The 21068-nt window shown below is 44.8% G+C and overlaps 1 protein-coding gene across 3 annotated transcripts in view; it reads left to right on the forward strand.

Moving 5' to 3' along the window:
* Nucleotides 1-21068, forward strand: part of SMOC1 (SPARC related modular calcium binding 1) — a 148575-nt gene that overhangs the window by 67315 nt on the left and 60192 nt on the right. For all 3 annotated transcript variants that reach the window (XM_059182450.1, XM_059182451.1, XM_059182452.1), the window contains exon 3: nt 628-740. In XM_059182450.1, the coding sequence (XP_059038433.1) occupies nt 628-740 (113 nt within the window). The remainder of the gene's footprint in view (nt 1-627; nt 741-21068) is intronic.

Below are 21068 nucleotides of genomic sequence, written 5' to 3' on the forward strand. Positions count from 1 at the left end.
GAAAGCACTTGCCATTCTTTTTCTTTTCTTTCTTTCTTTTTTTTTTTTTTTAAGATTTTATTTATTTATTTGACAGAGAGAGAAATCATAAGTAAGCAGAGGCAGGCAGAGCGAGAGGAAGGGAAGCAGGCTCCCTGCTGAGCAGAGAGCCCGACATGGGACTCGATCCCAGGACCCTGGGATCATGACCTGAGCCGAAGGCAGAGGCTTAACCCACTGAGCCACCCAGGCGCCCCAACACTTGCCGTTCTTGAACTCTAAAACATCTCTGAGACCCCTTTGGCTTGCAAGATTTTCAATAAACCCAGTGAAAAATAATAGAAGTGGGACTTTTTCCCACCCCCATGAGAGGGGCTGAGGGTATTTGGGAGAAAAAAATGAGCAGAATCTGGTATAAATGCACCTCCCTAACTTTTCTAAGAATAACACTAAGGGGAAGGGGAGGCTGAGCAGCATGTACTAGCCCCTGGCTTCGTGTTGTTAGAAAAGCCAGTTGGCGGTACGGGGCTCATCCCCCTGCAGAGAGGCTCTGTCTCCGCTTTCCTAGGCCTGGGCAGCCATTTTGCCTCATGTCTCCCGTGTGGATTCAAGGGACTTACAAACCTCGCTCCTCCTCTCCTCTTATAGACGCTGGCCAGAGCAAGTGTCGCCTGGAACGGGCTCAGGCCCTGGAGCAAGCCAAGAAGCCCCAGGAGGCAGTGTTCGTCCCAGAGTGCAGCGAGGACGGCTCCTTTACCCAGGTAAGGCCTTGGCCAAGTCTCTCAGGCCCATTTCCTGGACTGCGGCCGAGGGGAGGCGCTTGCGAGTGGGAGGGCCCCTCAGAGTCTTTGCTTTCTGGGAAACTGTGGAGGGCTCTTTGACACCCCTCTGTGCTACCTTCTGGTGCCTGCGTTCCCCCTCCTGGGCCCTCCGTGCTGTCCCTTGCCAGCTGGCAGTGGCTCCTGAGAAGGGGCATGAAGTCTGAGCCAGGAAACTGGCATTGCTTGGTCCCCGTCCTCCCTGCTGGCTGTCTCCATTTTTCTCTTCTGTTAAATGCATGCTGATTATTTTTCTTATCCCTGCCAGTTTCCAAGGGCAACCCTGGTAATCCCTTCACTGTTCATTTCTACCCCTTCTGCAATCCCATTCTTCCCACCTTTAGTCCTTGAACGAAGCAGGGCTCCTTTTGAGTACACGTTGTACCATGATTCTTGGAGTGCGTGTGTCACGTCACACGGGCGTGTGCATGCACTCACTCACTCAGATTTAGAAATTGCTTTCGGGCTGTCCCCCCTCTCATCCTGCACGGTCTTCTGGTTAGTGCTTTGTGTAGAACCGATGTTGGATATGTTGGTGTTGGCACAACTCTTTCTTTCTTTTTTTTTTTTTTTAAGATTTTATTTATTTATTTGACAGAGAGAGATCACAAGTTGATGGAGAGGCAGGCAGAGAGAGAGAGGGGGGTGGGGGGAACCAGGCTCCCTGCCGAGCAGAGAGCCCGATGTGGGACTCGATCCCAGGACCCTGAGATCATGACCTGAGCCGAAGGCAGCGGCTTAACCCACTGAGCCACCCAGGCGCCCCGCACAACTCTTTCTAAAACACAGGCAGTGCGGGACAATAGGGCACTCCTTCATAAAGCTTTCCGGCTGGATGGGGGATATAGTGTGCCGGGTGTGAGAAGCTGGATGAAGGCGTGGTTCAGGTGAACATAGGGGAGGTCACACTGGACCAGCGTGCATCAGTCCTGTGATTGGGGGTGGGCCTGGTGTCTGCTTCTCCCTGTGGGGAATAGAGCAGCATTTGGAGGAGTCCCACTGCCTCAGAGCTGGAAGAAGAGGCTTCCGAGGTTTAAAAGTTTTCCTGTAATTCTGAATCAAGGGGGCAGACGGTGCAGGCTGGCCTTTGGTTTCTTTCTGGGGCCGGGCCTGGGGATTGCTGATTTCGGATAGATCACTTGTTGGCGTGGAAATGCAGAGGGGTGGCGGGGAAGGGTTTGGGCATCGTACTTTTTAAAGTTCCCAGCTGATTCAAATGTTCAGCCAGGATGGAGAGCCTCTGGGTTAAACTGACCTTGACTGCAGACAATTCGAGAAGCACTTTTATTCCTTTTCTCACTAACGCCTCACCACAAGCCTGCAAGGTACGCATTGTTATCCCCACATACAGGGACTGGGGAGGCAGGGCTGGGCTTCAGAGTCAGACCCCTCCTGCTCCCAGGCCCTCAGTCGTCCCGGTTCTGCTGTGCCCTGCCCCGGCAGCTTTCCAGAAGGCTCTGAGGCGTGGACTGCAAGAAAGCAGTCTCCTGCTGTGGTTTTCCCCCGGGATCCTGAAGGCACCCAGCCCCGACCTCAGGCGAGTCATAGAGCTCTGGGCCTCAATGTCCTTCTGTGAAAAATGGAGATTATGGTCACCACTATTATCATACATAATCACAGTCATTACGTTATGTATGTTATTATATGTTACTCTTGTTATGACTATTATTAATGAGTATCACGATAGCTTACCTCATGGGACTGTGGTGAGGATTTACATACACTCGTGCACATCCAACCCTTGGAACGCATAGATGCTATTTAAATATCCTGCATTTTCCTCAGCATCCTCCGCGGATCTATGCTGGCGCTACTGCTCACGTCTTCCCAAGATATTATGGACAATGTCGCTTAAGGAAAGGAAAACCTTCTGTTGAACCTCTCCCTCCACAATTTCTTATTTTTCATGTATCCTGGTGAAAAGAAGGCAGGTGTTTGTGTCTGTCTCTGTAACCACACTGCTGGGAATTCCCGCGTAGGGGAGAAAATCAGACCTCTCTCGACTAAGTTTGGGGCCGGGAACCGTGGTAGAGGTCGTGGGGGGGAGGGTAAGTGGATGGTCGGCATTCTCCCCTTTCTTGAAGATTGTGTCACCCCCCCATGTGTTGCTCGTGAGAAGGTTGACTCCTGCCCTCCTGGCTCTCAGGGCTTTGCTGCCTGGCCACAGGCAGCCGCTGGCCGGCTTTGGCTTTGGTGAGGCCAGGTGGTGTTTGCCGAGAGAGGAATTGCTAAACACAGGGGCCCCTGAAGTTCAGCAAATGTTGGCTAGACAGTCAAGAACCCCTTCATTTGTCTGACACGCTAAGCACTGCCATGTGTCCGCAGGCCCGAGGCCGGCTCACCGCGGTGGGCAGCCGGCGGCCCGACAGCCCGCTTGTCCCGTTACCGTGATTGAAACGGATGTGCTTTTTGCCTTGATCAAAGACGCTGCAGTAACGTCACGAAATGAGGCTGCCTCTTTGAGTGTGCTTCAGGAGCGGGGACAGGCTGCTCGACGGCTGTGAGTCAGAGCGCTTTCTGCCTCTCCCAGCCCCCTCCTTCGCTTAGCCGGACTTTGTTGTTTTGTTTTGTGAGACCGGCCTCCAGAGGGGGGCTATTACTTCGGTACTCCTTAGAATACTGATAGGCACGCATCCTGATGTTATTACCATATTTCAGCCCTGTGAATTATTACCAGTAATGGGCTCTTGAAGTTTATAGAGGGAGCAAGGGCACCCTAATAGGACTAGATTTGTTTGGCATGGGACACAGCTTGGGACCACATGAGTGGGCTGGTTTTAATGGGGTTCATGTGGGATGCGGTGGTCTCTGTTCTCTTCTTTGTTTGCCCTGTCCTTTTCCTAGCCCCCACCCCAGCCCCCACAGCAGGGGGGCTGCGCCTTAGGTCATGTGCGACTTTGAAAAACCTTGATACCCAGTCTGCACACCGCATGCCGGGAGGGGAGTGGGCCCCAGGCATGGTGTTATTTTCAGCTCCCTAGGTGACGACAGCGTTTGGTCAAATTTTTGAATGACCCGCTGTTGTCATCACTCTTGTTCTTGATTGCATCCTTGGAATGTGGAGTTCAGGCTCTCTGGGGACCCGCTGAGTCAGGTTGGGAGTTAAGTGCTTTGTCCTTTCCTATGGCCTTATCTGTTTTCTCTTCTGGGTGTCGGGAACATAATTCCTGACATCTGTTCTGCCACGTCCTCTGCCAAGCGGTTGTCTGGTGCCCAAACCGATTAACTGAAAGCTCAGCTGCAGGAGAAGGGTATTGGATTAACACCACCAGGAAATGCTGGCTGGAGCTTGTCAGGCTGGTGCATCCCTGAATCATGATGAAGCCTCCTCTGCTGAGTGCCGGTGGGCGCAAGGCACTGAGTTTTATACCCGTTAATCTTCGCAGGAACCCTTTACTAGTGCCCTTCCTTATAAAGGAAAACTCGGTTTCAGAGAGGTTGAGAACTGGTTCAAGGTCACTGACACTAAAAAGGGTTTGTACCCAGCCCTACCTAATTTTCAAGGCCTGGGCTTTTAACGTTTTTATGTTATAAAAAGTGGCCTTGATATGTGTGTAGCTCGTATTCATCACCATTGTTATTCCAGAAGGCCGCACTGTGAAGCTGGTGGCCAATCCATAAGGGGGGGGGGAGAAAAAATCCTTTTGATTACAGAACTCTTCAAATATACAACAAGAAGTAATGGTATAAAGAACCCCTTGTACCCTTTACCCAGCCAGAGTTGACAATTACTAACATGTGGCTGATTTTGTTTTGTTTCTGTCTTGTTTTCATCTCCCACCCCGAACTGGGCCGTTTCAAAGCAAATCCCAGACACAGTGCTGTTTTCATCTCCAGCATCTTGGAGTTCTGCTCTGGGCTGTGGGCTGGTTGCCGTGGAGGGTTCAAGAAATGTCGCAATGTGTGCCTTCCTTGAAAAGATATGAAAACCAATGATAAAGTAGCGAATATACAGGGTTGTATTTCAAATGGTTGCATTTCACATCCCCATTGACAAATGAGTAATTTGGAATTCCAAGTGCATTTTGTTGTTCAAAAAATTTATACCAATGAAAAGTTTCTGAGCAGGGGCTCCTGAGTGGCTCAGTCGCTCATGTGTCTGACTCTTGCTTTCAGCTCAGGTCATGATCTCAGGGTGGTGAGATGGAGCCCCACAGCAGGCTCTGTGCTAGGTGAGGAGTCGGCTTGTGATACTCCCCTGCCCCCTGCCCTTCCTCCATGCTCCTCCTCCCTACCTTCTCTCTCTCTCTCTAAAATAAGTAAATCTTTTTAAAAAAGTTTGTGAACATAAAACCTAACCAAAACTAAAAGACAAATGACATTTATTAGCCTTAATGACAAAGAGCTGATAAATGAAGAATTCTTACACACCAGAAAAAAGATCCTAGTAGAAAAGCAGGCAAGAGATACCAACCAGCAAATCACACAACTAGCTGATAAATGAATATGGAACATCTCATTTGCCTTAGTAATTAAAGAAATACAAACTAAAAAAAATGTCATTTTGCTTACCAAATTGTTAAAAATTAGAGAAAAATTGTTAAAAATTGAGAATTACTAAAGGGAAAAAACTACCCCCTCCCCCCATATTACAGTTTGGGAAGTAAATCGGCATTGACATTTTATGGGACAATTTCGCAATGTGTGTCAAGAGTCCTTAGATGTGCCCACATCTTATGCCCACCCTTCCAATTCTAGGAATTTATTCTCAGGAAACATTAAGAATACGTGCAAAGGGGTGTCTGGGTGACTCAGTGGGTTAAGCCTCTGCCTTCGGCTCAGGTCATTATCTCAGGGTCCTGGGACTGAGCCCTGCATGGGGCTCCCTGCTCAGTGGGGAGCCTGCCACCTTACCTCTCTCTCTGCCTGCCTCTCTGCCTACTTGTGATCTCTGTCAAATAAATAAAATCTTAAAAAAAAAATATGTGCAAGTACTTAGCCACATGGATTTTCATCTAAGTTCTGCTGATAGTAGCAAAAGTTTGGAAGCAATCTAAACATCCAGTAATGGAAAATCACTTAAACCGATTAGATATCATTTATACTCAATTCATTGCTGCTGCACTCTGTAGCTAGTAAAACGATGTGTTACAGAGGCTCATTTTACATACCTGCATATCTGTCTGTTAAATAAATAAATAAAATCTTTTTTTTTTTTTTTTTAAGATTTTATTTATTTACTTTACAGAGATCACAAGTAGGCAGAGACACAGGCAAAGAGAGAGAGGGGGAAGCAGGCTCCCCGCTGAACAGAGAGCCCAATGCGGGGCTCGATCCCAGGACCTCAAGATCATGACCTGAGCCGAAAGCAGAGGCTTAACCCACTGAACCACCCAGGTGCCTCAATATCTTACACCCTTAAATAACATTTTCTTTGAAAAACATATTAATAACTAATACAATGTTTTAATTTATTTATTTTAAAGATTTTATTTATGTCTTTGTCAGAGAGAGAGCAAGTGAGCACAAGCATGGGGAGTGGCAGGCAGAGGGAGAAGCAGGGTCCCCATTGAGCAGGGAGCCCAATGCAGGACTTGATCCCAGGATCACAGGATCAACACCTGAGCTGAAGGCAGATACTTAATTGAGCCACCCAGGTGCCCCTTTTTGAATAACATTTTCTTAAACTAATTACATTGTGGATTTATTTCCATGTTATATGTAAATCTACCTAATTTAAAAATTTTTATTGACGTATAACTGACATACAATGTTATGTTAGTTTCAGGTGTACAACACAGTGATTCAATTTTTGTGTACAATGTGAAATGATCAGCATCTGTCACCATACAAATGTAATACAATAACACTGATCACATTCTCTATGCTCTACATTACATCTCATGACTTACTTATTTTACAGCCGGAAGTTTGTACTTCTGGTTCCCTTGATCTTTTTCACACCTACCAACCCCTCTCCCCACTGGCAGCTACCAGTCTGTTCTCTGTACCTGGGCTTTGTTTTGTTTTTTAGATTCTACATACAAGTGAAATCATGCAGTATTTGTCTTTCTCTGACTTACTTCACTTAACCTAACACTCAAGATCCATCTGTGTTGTTACAAATGGCAAGATTTTATTCTTTTTATGGCTAATATTCCATTGCACACTCACACACACACACATATACACACGCATACACAGGCCATGTCTTCTTTTTCCATTCAACTATTGTTGGACACTTAGATTGTTTCCATATCCTGGTTATTGTAAATAATGCTGCAGTGAACATAGGGGTACTTCTGTCTCTCTGAGTTAGTGTTTCCATTTTCTTTAAATCCAGAAGTGGAATTATTGAGTCATATGGTAGTTCTATTTTTAAATTTTTGAGGAGCCCCCATATTGTTTCTGTAGTCATGGCCCAATATACGTTACAGCCAACAGTCCATGAGGTTTCCGCTTTCTTCACATCCTTTCTAACACTTGTTATTTCTTATCCTTTCGATACTAGCCATTCTGACAGGTGGAAGGTGATATCTCATTGCAGTTTTGATTTGCATTTCCCTGACGATTAGTGATACTGAACATCTTTTCATGTGCCTTTTGGCCATCTGTGTGTGTTCTGTGGGAAAATGTCTATTCAGATCCTCTGCCCGTTTTTAAACTGGATTGTTTGGTTTTTGTTTTTAAGTTGTTGTTCTTTATATATTTGGATGTTAACCCCTTGTTGAATATATAGGTTGCCATTTCATTTGGTTGATGGTTTCTTTCTCTGTGCAGAAGCTTTTTGGGTTGATGTAGTCCCATTTGTTTTGTTCATTTTTGCTTTTGTTCCCCTTGCCTTTGGTGGAATCTTTAGAGTTCTCTCCATATAATATCATGTCAACTGCAAATAGTGAATGTTTTACTTCTTCTTTTCCTATTTAGATGAACTTTATTTCTTTTCCTTGCCTAATTGCTGTGGCTAGGATTTACAATATTATGTCGACTATAAGTGGGGAGGGTGGGGCTTCTTGTCTTGTTCCCGATCTTAGAGGAAAGGTTTTCAGCTTTTCATCATTGAGAATAGTATTAGCATTGTGTCTGTCACACGTGGCCTTTATTATGTGGAAGTACATTCACTCTATATCCACTTTGTTGAGAAGTTTTAATCATAAATGGATGTTGAATTTGCCAAGTACTTTTTTGCATTTATTGAGATGATCATATCATTTTTATCTTTCATTTCGCTGATGTGATATACCACTTGATTTGTGGAGATTGACCCATCCTTGCATCCCTGGAGTAAATCCCAGTTGATCACAGTGTATGATCCTTTATTGTTGGGTTTGGTTTGCTGACATTTTGTTGAGGAGTTTTGTATCTATGTTCTTCAGGGGTATCGGCCTATAAATTTTCTTTTATTGTTGTTGTCCTTATCCAGTTTTTGATCAGGGTGATGCTGGCTTCATAAAATGAGTTTGTGAGTGTTCTCTCCTCTTCAACTTTTTGGAAGAGTTTAAGAAGAATAGGTATTAAATCTTCTTCGAATGTTTGATAGATTTCACCCATGAAGCCATATGGACTTTTGATTGTTGGGAAGATTTAGCCTCAGTATCCTTGCTAGAGATCACTCTATTCACATTTTCTAATTCTTCTTGATTCAGCTTTAGAAGATTGTATGTTTTTTGAATTTATAACCTTTCTTCTAGTTTGCTCAATTTGTTGGTATGTAGCAATTTGTTGGTATGTAAGAGACTTATAGAAGTCTCTTATAATCATTTATATCTCTATGGTATCTCTTGTAACTTCTCTTTCATTTTTTATTTTATTTCTTTGAGTTCTTTCTTTTTTATTTTCTTGGTGAGTCTAGCTGAAGGTTTGTCAATTTTATTTACCTTTTCAAAGAACCAGCTCTTAGTTTCATTGATCTTTTCTATTGTCTTTTTATTCTCTATTTTATTTATTTCTGCTCTAATTGTTTTCCTTCTACTACCCTTGGATTTCATTTGTTCTTTTTTTTAGTTCCTTTAGGTGTAAAATTAGATTTTTTATTTGAGGTTTTTCTTGATTCTTGAGGTAGACCTGTATTACTATGAACTTTCCTCTTAGAACTGCTATAATTACATCCACAGATTTTGTTATGCCATTTTTCTGTTTTAATTTGTCTCTCAGTATTTTTTAATTTCTTCTTTGATTTTGTCTGATAGTTGTTCAGTAGCATGTTGTTTAGTTTCCAAGTGTTTGTGGTTTTTCCAATTTTCTTCCTGTAATTAATTCTTAGTTTCATACCATTGTAGTCAGAAAAGATGCTTGAAATGTGTTTAATCTTCATCAGTTTATTGAGATTTGTTTTGTGGCCTAATGGAGAGTGTTCTGTGAGCACTTGAGAAGAATATGTATTCTGCTGCTTTTGGACGGACAGTTCTGTATATATCTATTAAGTCCATATGGTCTAATGTCTCATTTAAGGCTGCTGTTTCCTTACTAATTTTCTGTCTGAATGATCTATCCATTGATGTAAGTAGGTGCTAAAGTCCCCTGCTATTATCATATTGCTGTTCATTTCCCCCTTTATGTTTGTTAATATTTGCTCTATGTACTTTGGTGCTCCAATGTTGGGTACTTATATATTTATAAATGCTGTATCTTTTTGCTGGATTAACCTCTTTATCATTACATAATGGTTTTCTTTGACTTTTATTACAGTCTCTGTTTTAAAGTCTATTTTGTTGCATATAAGTATTGCTACATAAGCTTTCTGTTGGTTTCCATTTGCATGGAAGATATTTTTCCATTTCTTCACTTTCAGTCTGTTTGTGTCCTTACTTCTGAATTGAGTCTCTTCTATGTAGGCCACATATATGGGTCTTCTTGTTGGTGGTGGTGTGTGTGTGTGTGTGTGTGTGTGTGTGTGTATGTGTGTGTATGTGTGTGTTTTAATCCATTCAGCCACTCTATGTCTTTTGATTGGAGAATTTAGTTCATTGACATTTTAAAGTACTTATCGATAGGTATGTAATCATTGCCATTTTAATTGTTTTCTGGCTGTTTTTGTACTTTCTCTGTGCTTTTTTTTTTTGTCATTAGTGTTGTTTTTGGATCCTTTTCTCATTTTCTTTTATGTATGACTATAAATTTTGCTATATGGTTATCACAAGGTTTACATACAATATACTATGTATATATACCAGTCTCCTTTAGGTTGAATTTGAATTTGAAACTTGAATTTGAATACATTCCCAAACTCTACATTTTTACTGTCCCCCTCAAGGTTTTTATGTGTTTGACATTACACTTTACCTCTTTTTATTTTATATATCTTATAACTAATGTAGTTTTAGTTAATTCTACTACTTCTGTCTTTTAACCTTCACACCGGCTTCATAAGTGATTTAACCACTATCTTTACTATATATATTTATCTCTTCCAATGAAATCTTTACTTTTGCATTTTGTTGTTGTTGTTGTTGTTAATTAATTAATGCCATATTTTTTTAAATTTAGAAGAAGTACCTCTGACATTTTTTTATGAAGCTGGTTTAGTGGTGATGAATTATTTTAGCTTTGGCTTATTTGGAAAAGTTTGTCTCTTCTTCACTTCTGAATGATAACCTTGCCAGGTAGAATATTTATGGTTGGAAGTTGCAGAAAAGTCTGCTCATAGTCTTGTGGGGTTTCTCTTGTATGTAACAAGTTGCTTTTCTCTTGATGCTTTTAAGATTTTCTCTTTAACTTATGACATTTTAATTATAATGTGCCTTGGTGTGGATCTTTTTGGGTTCATTTCATTTAGAACTCTTTGGGCTTCCTGTACCTTGATGTCGGTCCCCCCCCCCCCCCTCAGGTTAGGGAGTTTTTGGCAAATAAGATTTCTGCCCCTTTCTTTTTCTCTTTTCCTTCGGGGACCCCTATAATGTGGATGTTATTCTGCCTGATGTTATCTTACAGGTCTCTTAAGTTATCTCTATTTTTACAATTCTTTTTTCTTTTTAAGATTGTATTTATTTAGGGAGAATGAGAGAGAGAGGAAGAGCAGAGGAACAGGCTGAGAATCTCAAGCAGATTCCCCACCGAGTGTGGAGCCTGATGCATGGCTTAGCACTGGGCTTGATGTGGAGCTCGATCTCACAACTGTTCGACCATGACCTGAGCCAAAATCAAGAATTGGATGCCCAACCAACTGAGCCACAAGCTGCCTCTAAAATTCTTTTTTCTTTTTATTGCTCTGTCTGGGTGAATTCCAGTGCTTTGTCTTCCAGGTTGCTGATCCATTCTTCTGGTTCATCTAGCCTGCTGTTGAACCCCTCTCGTGTATTTTCCAGCTCAGTTTTTATATTCTTTAACACTGTGACTTCTGTTTGGTACTATTTTTTTAAAGATTTTATTTATTTAAGATTTTATTTATTTTTAAGGTTTTATTTATTTATTTGACAGACAGAGATCACAGGGTGGCAGAGAGGCAGGCAGAGAGAGAGGGGGGAAGCAGGCTCCCTGCTGAGCAGAGAGCCCGATGCAGGGCTTGATCCCAGGACCCTGAGACCATGACCTGAGCCGAAGGCAGAGGCTTAGCCCACTAAGCCACCCAGGTGCCCCTTCTTTTTGGTACTTTAAAAATATTTCCTATCTCTTTGTTGAAGTTCTCACTGGGTTCTTCCATTTTTCTCCCAAATTCAGTGACCATCTTTATGATCATTTGTATTCTTCACCAGCTTGATTACATATCTCTGTATCATTACAGAGGTCCTTTTCTGAGGTTTTGTCCTGTTTTTTCTTTTGGAACATATTTCTGTTTACTCATTTTGCTTGACTTCCTTTGTCTGTTTCAATGTATTAGGCAAAACAAGCTACCTCTCCCGGTTCTTAAAGCAGTGACCTTGTGTACATGATGAACCTTACAGTTCAACTTTGCCCTAGTTCTTGGTTGTCTCCTGAACTTTGGTGATTGTCCAAACAACCCGAGTTATTCTTGATATATCAGGGCATGTCGACATCTGTCCATGTTACAAGGGAAAGGATCTCATTTAGCATCTAGTTTCAGACCAACTGGAAGCCAGACCCTCAGGCAGCAGCTTTTAAATGCTTTTAAAGAATATGTATATGTTTCTATAGTTTTGTGGGGTTGCATTCATCATCCCTGCCAGCCTCCAGGTCAGGAGATCCGGAGGTGTTCCCTGGGTGACAGTTGCAAAACTCCGAGCTTCAGATGAATATATAAACTCCTTTCTAGGGGGTCTTGTCAAGCCATAGCAAGACCAAAGGTCATGCAAGAATGGTGTCTCCCTGCTTATGTTCTCTGGGAGTGCCTCACTAGCCTCTAGCAGTGTGGGAAACCTGAAGCCTGTTCCCCAGGCTGTAGCTCTAGGATTAGTAAATAGGCCTTTTTCACAGGACTGGGTGTGTGTTTCAGTTGGCTGTCTGGACTGTGCCTGCACAAGGTGTTGGCTTGCCGGGAACTGTCTTAGAATTTATAACTGTCTGTTATAGTCCCTGGGAGCTCAGGAAAGTCAGCCCCCTTGGCCACCAGGGCCAGGCAAACAAGGGGTTTCCCCTGTGCAGTCCGTGTGTGCTGACTTTAGCAGAGCAGCTGGAGAGAGCAGGGGTGGGGCCCACTGTCTGGCTTCAGAAATGCAGTGGGATAATGCCTGCTAGAGAGTGCCTTGCCTGCACTGGGCTCGCTGGCCCCAGATTGGGTGCCACAGAAAGCCATGACCACTCAAAGTCACCAGCCCCAGTGAGGGTGTGGGAGAGTATGATAACCACTCGTGCTGCTGACGTTAGCAAAGGAGTGGGAGAATGCCATGGGCATCGGTGACTATCTACCCCAGCTAGGGAGCAGGGTGGCTCTGTGTCCACCTATGGCTTCAGCAGGGCGGCTCTGTGACCGCCTATGGCTTCAGCAGGGCAAAGGGACCGTGCCAGGACCGTCCCATCCCCACCCTTCCTCCTGCCTCCCAGTGGGGCAGGGGAGGGTGCTGTGTCTGAATGGGCCTGCCTGCCCCAGGAAATGGAGAGGACCCAGATAACATCTGCTGGCACTGTTGTCTCTAGAGAGAACCCCGGCTGTCTACCGCCACTCCAGCAGAAGCCCCCAGACCAGGAAATGAATCTCCTTTGCGTACAGTCCAGGTGCTTTTCAAATTGCTTTTGGACTGGATCATTCAGTGATCCAGTGAATAAGTGAATAGGGTGAACAGGACCACCTGCGAGCCCTCTTAAGAGGGAAATCTCAGTTTCTTATAGCATTTTGGGTGCCTTGCACATCATCCCCTTGCTTTTCCAGGACAGGTGTTTTGGGAGGGCTCATCTCCCTGATGCAAACCCCAGGAGCTCTCAGACAGATGCTGGACTGGGGAGAGCCTTCCCTGTTGTGGGTCAGCACGTGGCTGGGTTGAGAGTGTGAGGTTTTTGCCAAGATGGCACCTCTGCCTCTCCCACCCATTTTGATGGGGTCTTTTTATCCTTCCCTGTAGAGAAGCAGTTTGTCGCACTTTGAGATCTTTTTCAAAGAGAAATGATCCGTATGCAGCTTTAGATCCAATGTGGCACGAGCAGAGGTGAGCTCAGGTTCTTCCTGGGTTGCCATCTTGGATCCCCCTGCCCTGCTACCTGGTTTTTAACAGCGGCAGTGTGTTCCACTGCATGGACTACATAGTGAATCCCAGAAGTTTGGGGATTCAATTTCTGGAAGTCAAATATTGGGTCAAGAGGACGCGTACTTTTTAAAGCATCTGATGCATACCACCAAATAGCCTTCCACAGCATCGAGGGCAACATGGCTGATCCGTAGCTATTATCAAATACATTCCCAAGCCACTTGAATTTTGGGGGGTAGCTGGATGGTTTTAACAATGCTAGAGACTATAAAACACCATTTGTGATGTTACTTCTCTGTGATAAAATGTATTTTGTTTCCCATCTTTGATTTCATGTTCCAGGAACAGTCTTCCTTAATAAAGATTTATCTGGCACTAACACTTTCCTCATTTTTACTTGTTCTAATCACTGCTCCCCACACGAATGCACACTTACACATAATTTTTTTATTTCCTGAGGGTTTTTTTTTTTTTTTTTTGCCTTTAGGGACCTGGGGAGCTGTCATTATTTTTTCCTTTGATGATGCTTTGTTCTGAAGTTGGAAGTGCAAAGAAAAAGTTGTGTTTTTTTGGCAAAGATGGTGGGCTCCCCTTGTCAGCACTGCTGTAGTTCTTACTGATATATTTCCAAATACCCAGGGAATTATTATTTCTGTAGTGCCTGGGCCAAGCTAGGAAGCAGGTGTGGATGTTCCTTTTTTTTTTTTTTTTTTTTTAAAGATTTTATTTATTTATTTATTTGTTAGAGAGAGAGAGAGCAAGTACAGGCAGACAGAGTGGTAGGCAGAGGCAGCAGGAGAAGCAGGCTCCCTGCCGAGCAAGGAGCCCGATGTGGGACTCGATCCCATGACCTGGGATCATGACCTGACCCGAAGGCAGATGCTTAACCAACAGAGCCACCCAGGCATCCCTGATGTTCCTTTTTGAGCTCCTCCCTCTCCCCACCCTGTCGTGTAGAACTTCTGTTCCTGAAGTTGCCCCTGTGGGCCTGAGATGTGACTAGCTTGCCCCGGGATCACCCGGGCTTACCAGCTGGACCTTCCTCTTCCAGGTCCCCCGCAAGTACGGAAGGTATCCGTGCCGTGCTGACCAAGGTAGATTGAACATCAGCAGGCGGGAATGCCGAGCACTGTCCCTAGGGGAAGGGTCCGTCCTATCTTTGATGAGTCTAGGAACTATGTCTTTTTGTCTTCATGGGAAACTGTCTTACCTAGAGCAGCCATGTGGGTCTCTGCTCATAGCAGAGGCCTCTCTAGGTAAAGTACTAAAACCCTGGCTGCATCCAGAAGCTGGAGTATTCGGAGCTTCTCTAGCTATAAATGGCTCCTTTGGATGCCCCTGGACAAAGCCGGTTCTGTATGTTTTAGTGCATGGTGGCCTGCTCTAGGCTCCCCAAGCCTTCTGTGGCGTGTACAATGCCAACTTTTTTTTTTTTTTAAAGCAGTTACACTGTGAAGAAAAAAAAAATCAAGCCCGTTCTTTATGTATAAGTGGCATAATGGTAAATAGATCCACTGTCAGTCAAGTTGTTGCTTTTCTTATTCCTTTTTGGTTAAATAAGCAACAAACACATTATTATTGTTACAACTTGAACATCTACCATGCCCAGGGCATCCTATTTCTTGTTTTACATGTGTTTTTCATTGTGTTGCTTTTGTTCCACAACCAGATACTGCATACAATAATTTATATGGGAATACCCACTATTTAGCACAAAATGGTGAGTTTTCTTAGATGTTAGTTTTCTTCCTCTTCCTCAGTTTGCTTATCTGTAAAATGGGAGAGCTGGTTGAACCGTTTCAGAGGTCAGCACACTGTGACCTGGGAGCTGGCCGCCTGGTTTCGTTCTTTAAAATAACAGCTTGAGGGGCACCAGATATGGATCTATAGCTGCATATGGTTAAGCTAAGTCAAGTCCAGTCTCAGCTCAGGTCTTGACCGCAGGATCATGAGTTCAAGCCCCTCGTTAAGCTCCATGCTGGGTGCGGAGCCTACGTAAAAAAAAAAAAAAAAAAAATTAAAATAACAGCTTTAGTGAATGAAATCCACATTCCATGACATTTATTCTTCAAGTGTGCAATTCAGTGCCTTTTAACATTCACAGAGTGGTGTGCAGCTGTCTTCATGGTCTCGTACCAGAGCATTTTCATCAAATCCTGTAGCCGATCATCGGCTGTCCTGTGAAAGTGAATTTTTATGATTGAAGCCCACCACCTCTGAGCCTCCCTGTCCCCATGGGCTGCAGGAAGGCTAGAGAAGCAGGCCTCCGTCCTTCTCTCCCTCCCAAGTACACCCCCCTGCAGCAGCAGCACACACTGCCCAGAGCTGGCACCTTGCATTTCCATGATAGACAAATGTAGGGACAGACTTACCAGGGGCCGTGGGGAGTTCGGACACCCAGCTGGGAGCACCCAGACCCTGCATGCTTTCCCAGGAGCCAGACATGTTTGATTTACAGGTGGAAGAACCAACAGATGGGATGGGGGGCAGGGAGGAGATGACCAGGCGGATACAGAGAACCATCTTCCAACCTTTGTGGATGACAATAGCTTTTTACTGAATAGTCCCAGGGAGCTGACTCAGGATCACTGAGTAAACTTTATAGTGACTCAGATTCTGACTCAGAACAGGGAGAGCTTTTCACAAGTAGAGCAATCCACAGATGGAATGTCTGACTCAGAGAGAGCTTACCTTCCCATCCTGGGAACTGAATTGGCATCTAGCAGGGCTGCTGCTGGGGAGAGGAGGGAGTGCTCCTGCCCTGGGAGGGAGGTTCACTCAATGGCCTCTGGGAGGTGACCTCCACACTTTTTTTTGGATTTTACAAGACTGTAGCTAACGTTCAGTTGGGTGGGGAGGCACAAGTTGGTGTGCAGCACACACTTAGGAACCTTCCAGGCTCAGCCGTTCATATACATGCACTTAGGACTTCTGCCGCGCTCCTGTGGTCACACACGACATGCCAGGAGGTGACCCTGCAGATCAGTTAGCTAAGTGATTCTGCAAAATTAAAGGGGTAGGATTTTTTTTTTCCCCACCAAAGTAGGGAAAGGCAGTAAATAAGAACACAGGAGGGAGGTATATGAAGGTGGAGAAGTCTCATTAAACGTGAAGTCCATTGGAGAAACAAGAAAGAGTGCCCACTCCTGCAGACCATCCCTGTCCCTCCCTAGCTTCTCCCCTGGCCAGACTTGCCCAGTTCTGCTCTGAATACAGCTCCTACCCACAAGCAGCTTTATTACCGGGTACCTTTTTTTAAAAAACAGCAAAAAAAAGCATATTTGATTCAACTGTACTAAAATTAAAAAAGAAAAAAAAGCATATTTGATATTGCACCCCCCCCAACAACCCCAAAAGGAAATAAAAGCAAGTAAACAAGAAGTGCTCTATTTGCTACTTACAAAGCCTAGGCCATTCTAGGCATCAGACAGAGGGAATGGGGTTAAGGAAAGAAGGTCCTCTGGGTCCCTGAGAGTCTAACACTCAGGTTTTTAAAACATCCCTTATGTGTGTGTTGAGGGGATGGTGTTTATATTTTTTGAAAAAATACAAAAAAATATTCATCAGATACTTGGAAGCGTGGTCCTAACTGATCATTAGGGTCCAGTTAGTAGATTCTCACTGTACTCCTGGGTAGCAGACGTTCAACTTAGAGCAAGGTGTAGAATCACAGAGCTTTTGGGTAAAAGGAGACCTCAGAGATATCTAGTTCATCTTCCCCTTCTGCTCCCTACCCTGTCTCAGTCGAGGGCTCAGGACCCAGTCATCTACCTTCTTCTTGATTGCCACCAGGGACAGGAAGCTTATCACCACCAAAGACAACAGACATAATGTATTTCAGGACAATTTATTAGGAAAGTCCTTCTCTACCTTGACTGGAGAGCTGTCACTGGCCACAGATGACCCCCGTCCCAGCTATGGGACTTACTGAATCTGCAGAAATCTCACATTCCTCAGGAAAGTCTGAAGATAGACATTATTATGTCCCTGTGAAATTCTCTCTTTTAGCCAACAAATCATTCCTTTTTGCCCTGGCAAAAATCCTCATTTCTATCAGTCATTCCCATATCATAGGGATTTATGTCTCTTTTCCCCCTGAATTCAATCTGCCACGTTGCCTCTTACAAAGTCTTTCCCAAAACTGGGGTGTGGTCATAAACAGCCTAGGAAAGAGAAATTCTGGCTCTCTTTCTGAATTCACCTCTTCTAACAAATATCATGCCTGCAGCTTCATTACACCATCAACACATAAAAATGTGTCAACAAAGACTTTCAAATTGAGGAGGATATTTCATATTTGAAGTTGTAAGATCACCTTCCTTTCCTGCATCTCCTCCATTAAACTCTAGAGGTTGAGGTAAATATTCTAAAAGGAAAGGCCCATGGGGCGCCTGGGTGGCTCAGTGGGTTAAAGTCTCTGCCTTCGGCTCAGGTCATGATCTCGGGGTCCTGGGATCGAGCCCCGCATCGGGTTCTCTGCTTAGCGGGGAGCCTGCTTCCTCCTCTCTCTGCCTGCTTCTCTGCCTACTTGTGATCTCTGTCTGTCAAATGAATAAATAAAATCTTTAAAAAAAATTTAAAAAATAAATAAATAAAAAAGGAAAGGCCCTCATTCCCCAACATACAAGCTTCCCTAACCTGGCAGAAGACAAGAGACAATGTCTACAGCCAATAAGAAGATGGCGCTCTGAAGTGATGACCTCCATCTTGCCTGCGAAGGGAAGGGGAAAGGACAAGTGCAGCTTGTGCGGAGTGCATATGCTACAGCCCACAGCATTTTAGATGCTTTATCTATCTCGTCTCATTTTGTCTTCTCAGTAACCTTTTCGGTGGGTGCCGGTAGCTCAGTATCCCTGACAGGTCAGAGAGGTTAAGTGACTTGGCCAAAGTCACACAGCTTATGGCAGAGATTGGTATTCAGACCCCTGTCATTTTGACTCCTTCTGCATCTTGTTGCTTCTGAGCCAAACCTGACTAAAGATGAGGGGGCCGTTTGCGGGATAAGTTTTCCTAAACCGAGGGGAAAAAACAGCTCCTGCTAGTCAAACCAAAAGAATTACACTATTCCTTCCCTCTTCCCCCTTTCTTCTTACCACAAGCAAACTCTTTCCCATGAGTAAAATCACCCAGACGATTTAATGCTGCAGTCACTAGACCCATGAATCAGAAGACCGCGGATGTCATCAAAACAACAGGAACATAAAAACTTGGGAGGGAGGTATGGTCATAGGCTCCTTGTTCCCAAATTTTCACCTGGAAAAGGACTTGTTTCTTGAGGAGCTCATGGTAAATGCCAGAAAGGGCGGTTTGGTGGAAGTTTCCTTTAAAGCAGTAGCTCTTGAACTATGGGGTTCCTGCAGCAACAGCACCTGGGAGCTTGTTTGAAATGCAGATTCTCCCAACTTATCCCAGACCCAAGGAATCCCGAAACTGTACGTGTGGGGAGCACACCCGATAAAGCACGTTCTCCGGCAGCTTCAGATGGAGAGAGATGTTCTAGGGCAACAAGCGGCTGTCTCAGATGGCCCGAGGCCTCATCATTCTTCCAGCGAGCGAGGGCCTATGGCACCCATGGAGGCACACAGTTTCTCCAAGGTCCCGTAGGGAATGCGGACAAAGGGAAAGTGGGGCCGCCGGAAATACTGCCCCGAAACAAAGTTATCAGTTGGACCAATAGCAAGATGCTGAACTCTCACTGTGCATTAACTTAATCCAGAGTACCTGCTAACTGATCTGGGGCAACTGGCAGATAAGAGAGGAAAAAAAATCTCTTACTCCCACTGCCAAAAGAGAGTCAGACAAATATCCACATGCCTTCTGCTTCGTAGTTTCCCTTTTTCCCACTGGGAAGTGTTCGTGTGCATGATAGGAGTTATTTCATGACAGATTTGGGGGTTGCTGCGAAGAAGGCTGCATCAAGCCCGACCCTTTGCATATGACTCACGTTTTCTATTTTACAAAAGAGGCACAAAGAAAAGAGAGGGGGGGAGAAGAAACCGCGGGGTGAGAAGGTGCTGTGCTTTGGAGGGGATCCAGTTGTCCGTGAAGGTCCGAGGCTACTCAAGATGGATTTTGTTAACGGATACAGAGCTTGGGAAAGTGTTACAAAAAGGCGGTGGGGGCTTGCCGGAGGGAAATTATTTCAGGAAGATTGAGCTAAAATGAGAACCCGATCTGGGGCTGTAAGAAGGACAGACTGGGAAAAGCAAGAAAACGCAGCAACGCCTTGTAGCTCATTACGTTGTCTTTTTCTAAAAGCACGTTTCAGAGACCACCAGTCCCACGAAATGCTCCCCACACAAAATTAAGGGAGGGTCCCCCTGTTAAATAAGTTTAGGGGTTGCTGCAAACACTATCTTCCTCTTCGATCTAAATCATGATCTGACTTCTCAGAGTCTTAAGTCAGATAATCAAGAAATCTTTCGATTTTATTTAACCCAATGTTTCCAAAGTTATTTGGCTAGAGAACTTCACCCCCGGTAATTCTTGGTCACACCTTCTGGAACACCTGCGGTCTTCACAAGCATCTCAGTGTGGCAGGAGTTAGAAGCAGGAGAGACTGGCCTAGGGCATCTGGGGGCCCTTGGCAGCAAGGAGAGCAAATGCCTAACAACAGAGGAGCTACTCTGGGATGTGGGGTCCCACCCTTGTCACAGAAGCCCTCCAGGAACAGCCAGAGGAAAGCAGGCCAGCCAGGGGCCACAGTGGAGGCCCCCCCAATACTGTCACCTGAACCACACCGGAAGCATCCTCTCACCCAGCTGGAACAAGAGACTTTTCCAGCCGCCTCCTTGATTCGAGTATTTATCCTATTTCCATCTCCACCCCTCCCTTCATCTCCCCCAAAAGAGTTCCATATGCCAGAGAGTTACAAGGCACAAAGAGACCCTGTCAGTTCCCTCAAATGCCGGCACAAGGGGCCATGCCTTTCTCCTTCTCCCTTTCAGTTCTGAGGGACATCCAGCTGCCAGAACTCAGGCTGTGTCCGAGGACTCAGACTCGGACCTGTTTCCTCCTTTGTGAAATGTTTGCATTAGACTAGTGATCATTACGGTTTGTTTTTTCTTTTTTCCCCAGCTCTGTCAATTCTGAAATTTTATGGCAGTTTGAATCCAGGGATCCACATTCTTCTTCCTTTTTTTTTTTCTTCTTTGGAAGTTTTTTTTATTTTATTTTTTTATTTGAGAAAGAGAGAGAGAACAAGCGGGGGTGGGTGGAGGGGTGTGGGGCCGAGGGAGAGGGAGAAGCAGACTCCCCGCTGAGCAGGGCAGGGAGCCTGATGCAGGGCTCGATCCCAGGACGCTGGGATCATGACCTGAGTCAAACCCAGATGCTTAACCAACTGAGCCATCCAGGTGCCCCAAGGATCCAGATTCTCAAGCTGTTAAGAACTAGCTGTGACATTTAAACACATAACCTCTGCTCCACGTGCCTGTCCTATAAAGGACTTGCATACAGCATGACTTGGATGGTCTGGTGGGATCATGGGTGGTGAGTAAAAAGCTGCTGTGAAGTAGAAGAGGTGTTTTCCATTTGGGGCGTGGAAGCAGTGGGGGGCAGTTGTCTACATGCGTTGTCTGGGAGTCTCCTTTGTTTTTCTCACTTCAGTCCTTGCCTTCAGTCCCTGCTCTGCTTTATCCTGGGAGCTGGTGTTTGCTCTGCTCCCCGCACTCACGAGTTACTCACTGTGTTTGTTGAGAGTGCTAGCCTCCCACATTCTTCCAGATGTCTGGGAGTTGGGCTAATGTTGAACAGG

This window comes from Mustela lutreola, chromosome 7, assembly GCF_030435805.1.
Source record: "Mustela lutreola isolate mMusLut2 chromosome 7, mMusLut2.pri, whole genome shotgun sequence".
NCBI lineage: Eukaryota > Metazoa > Chordata > Mammalia > Carnivora > Mustelidae > Mustela > Mustela lutreola.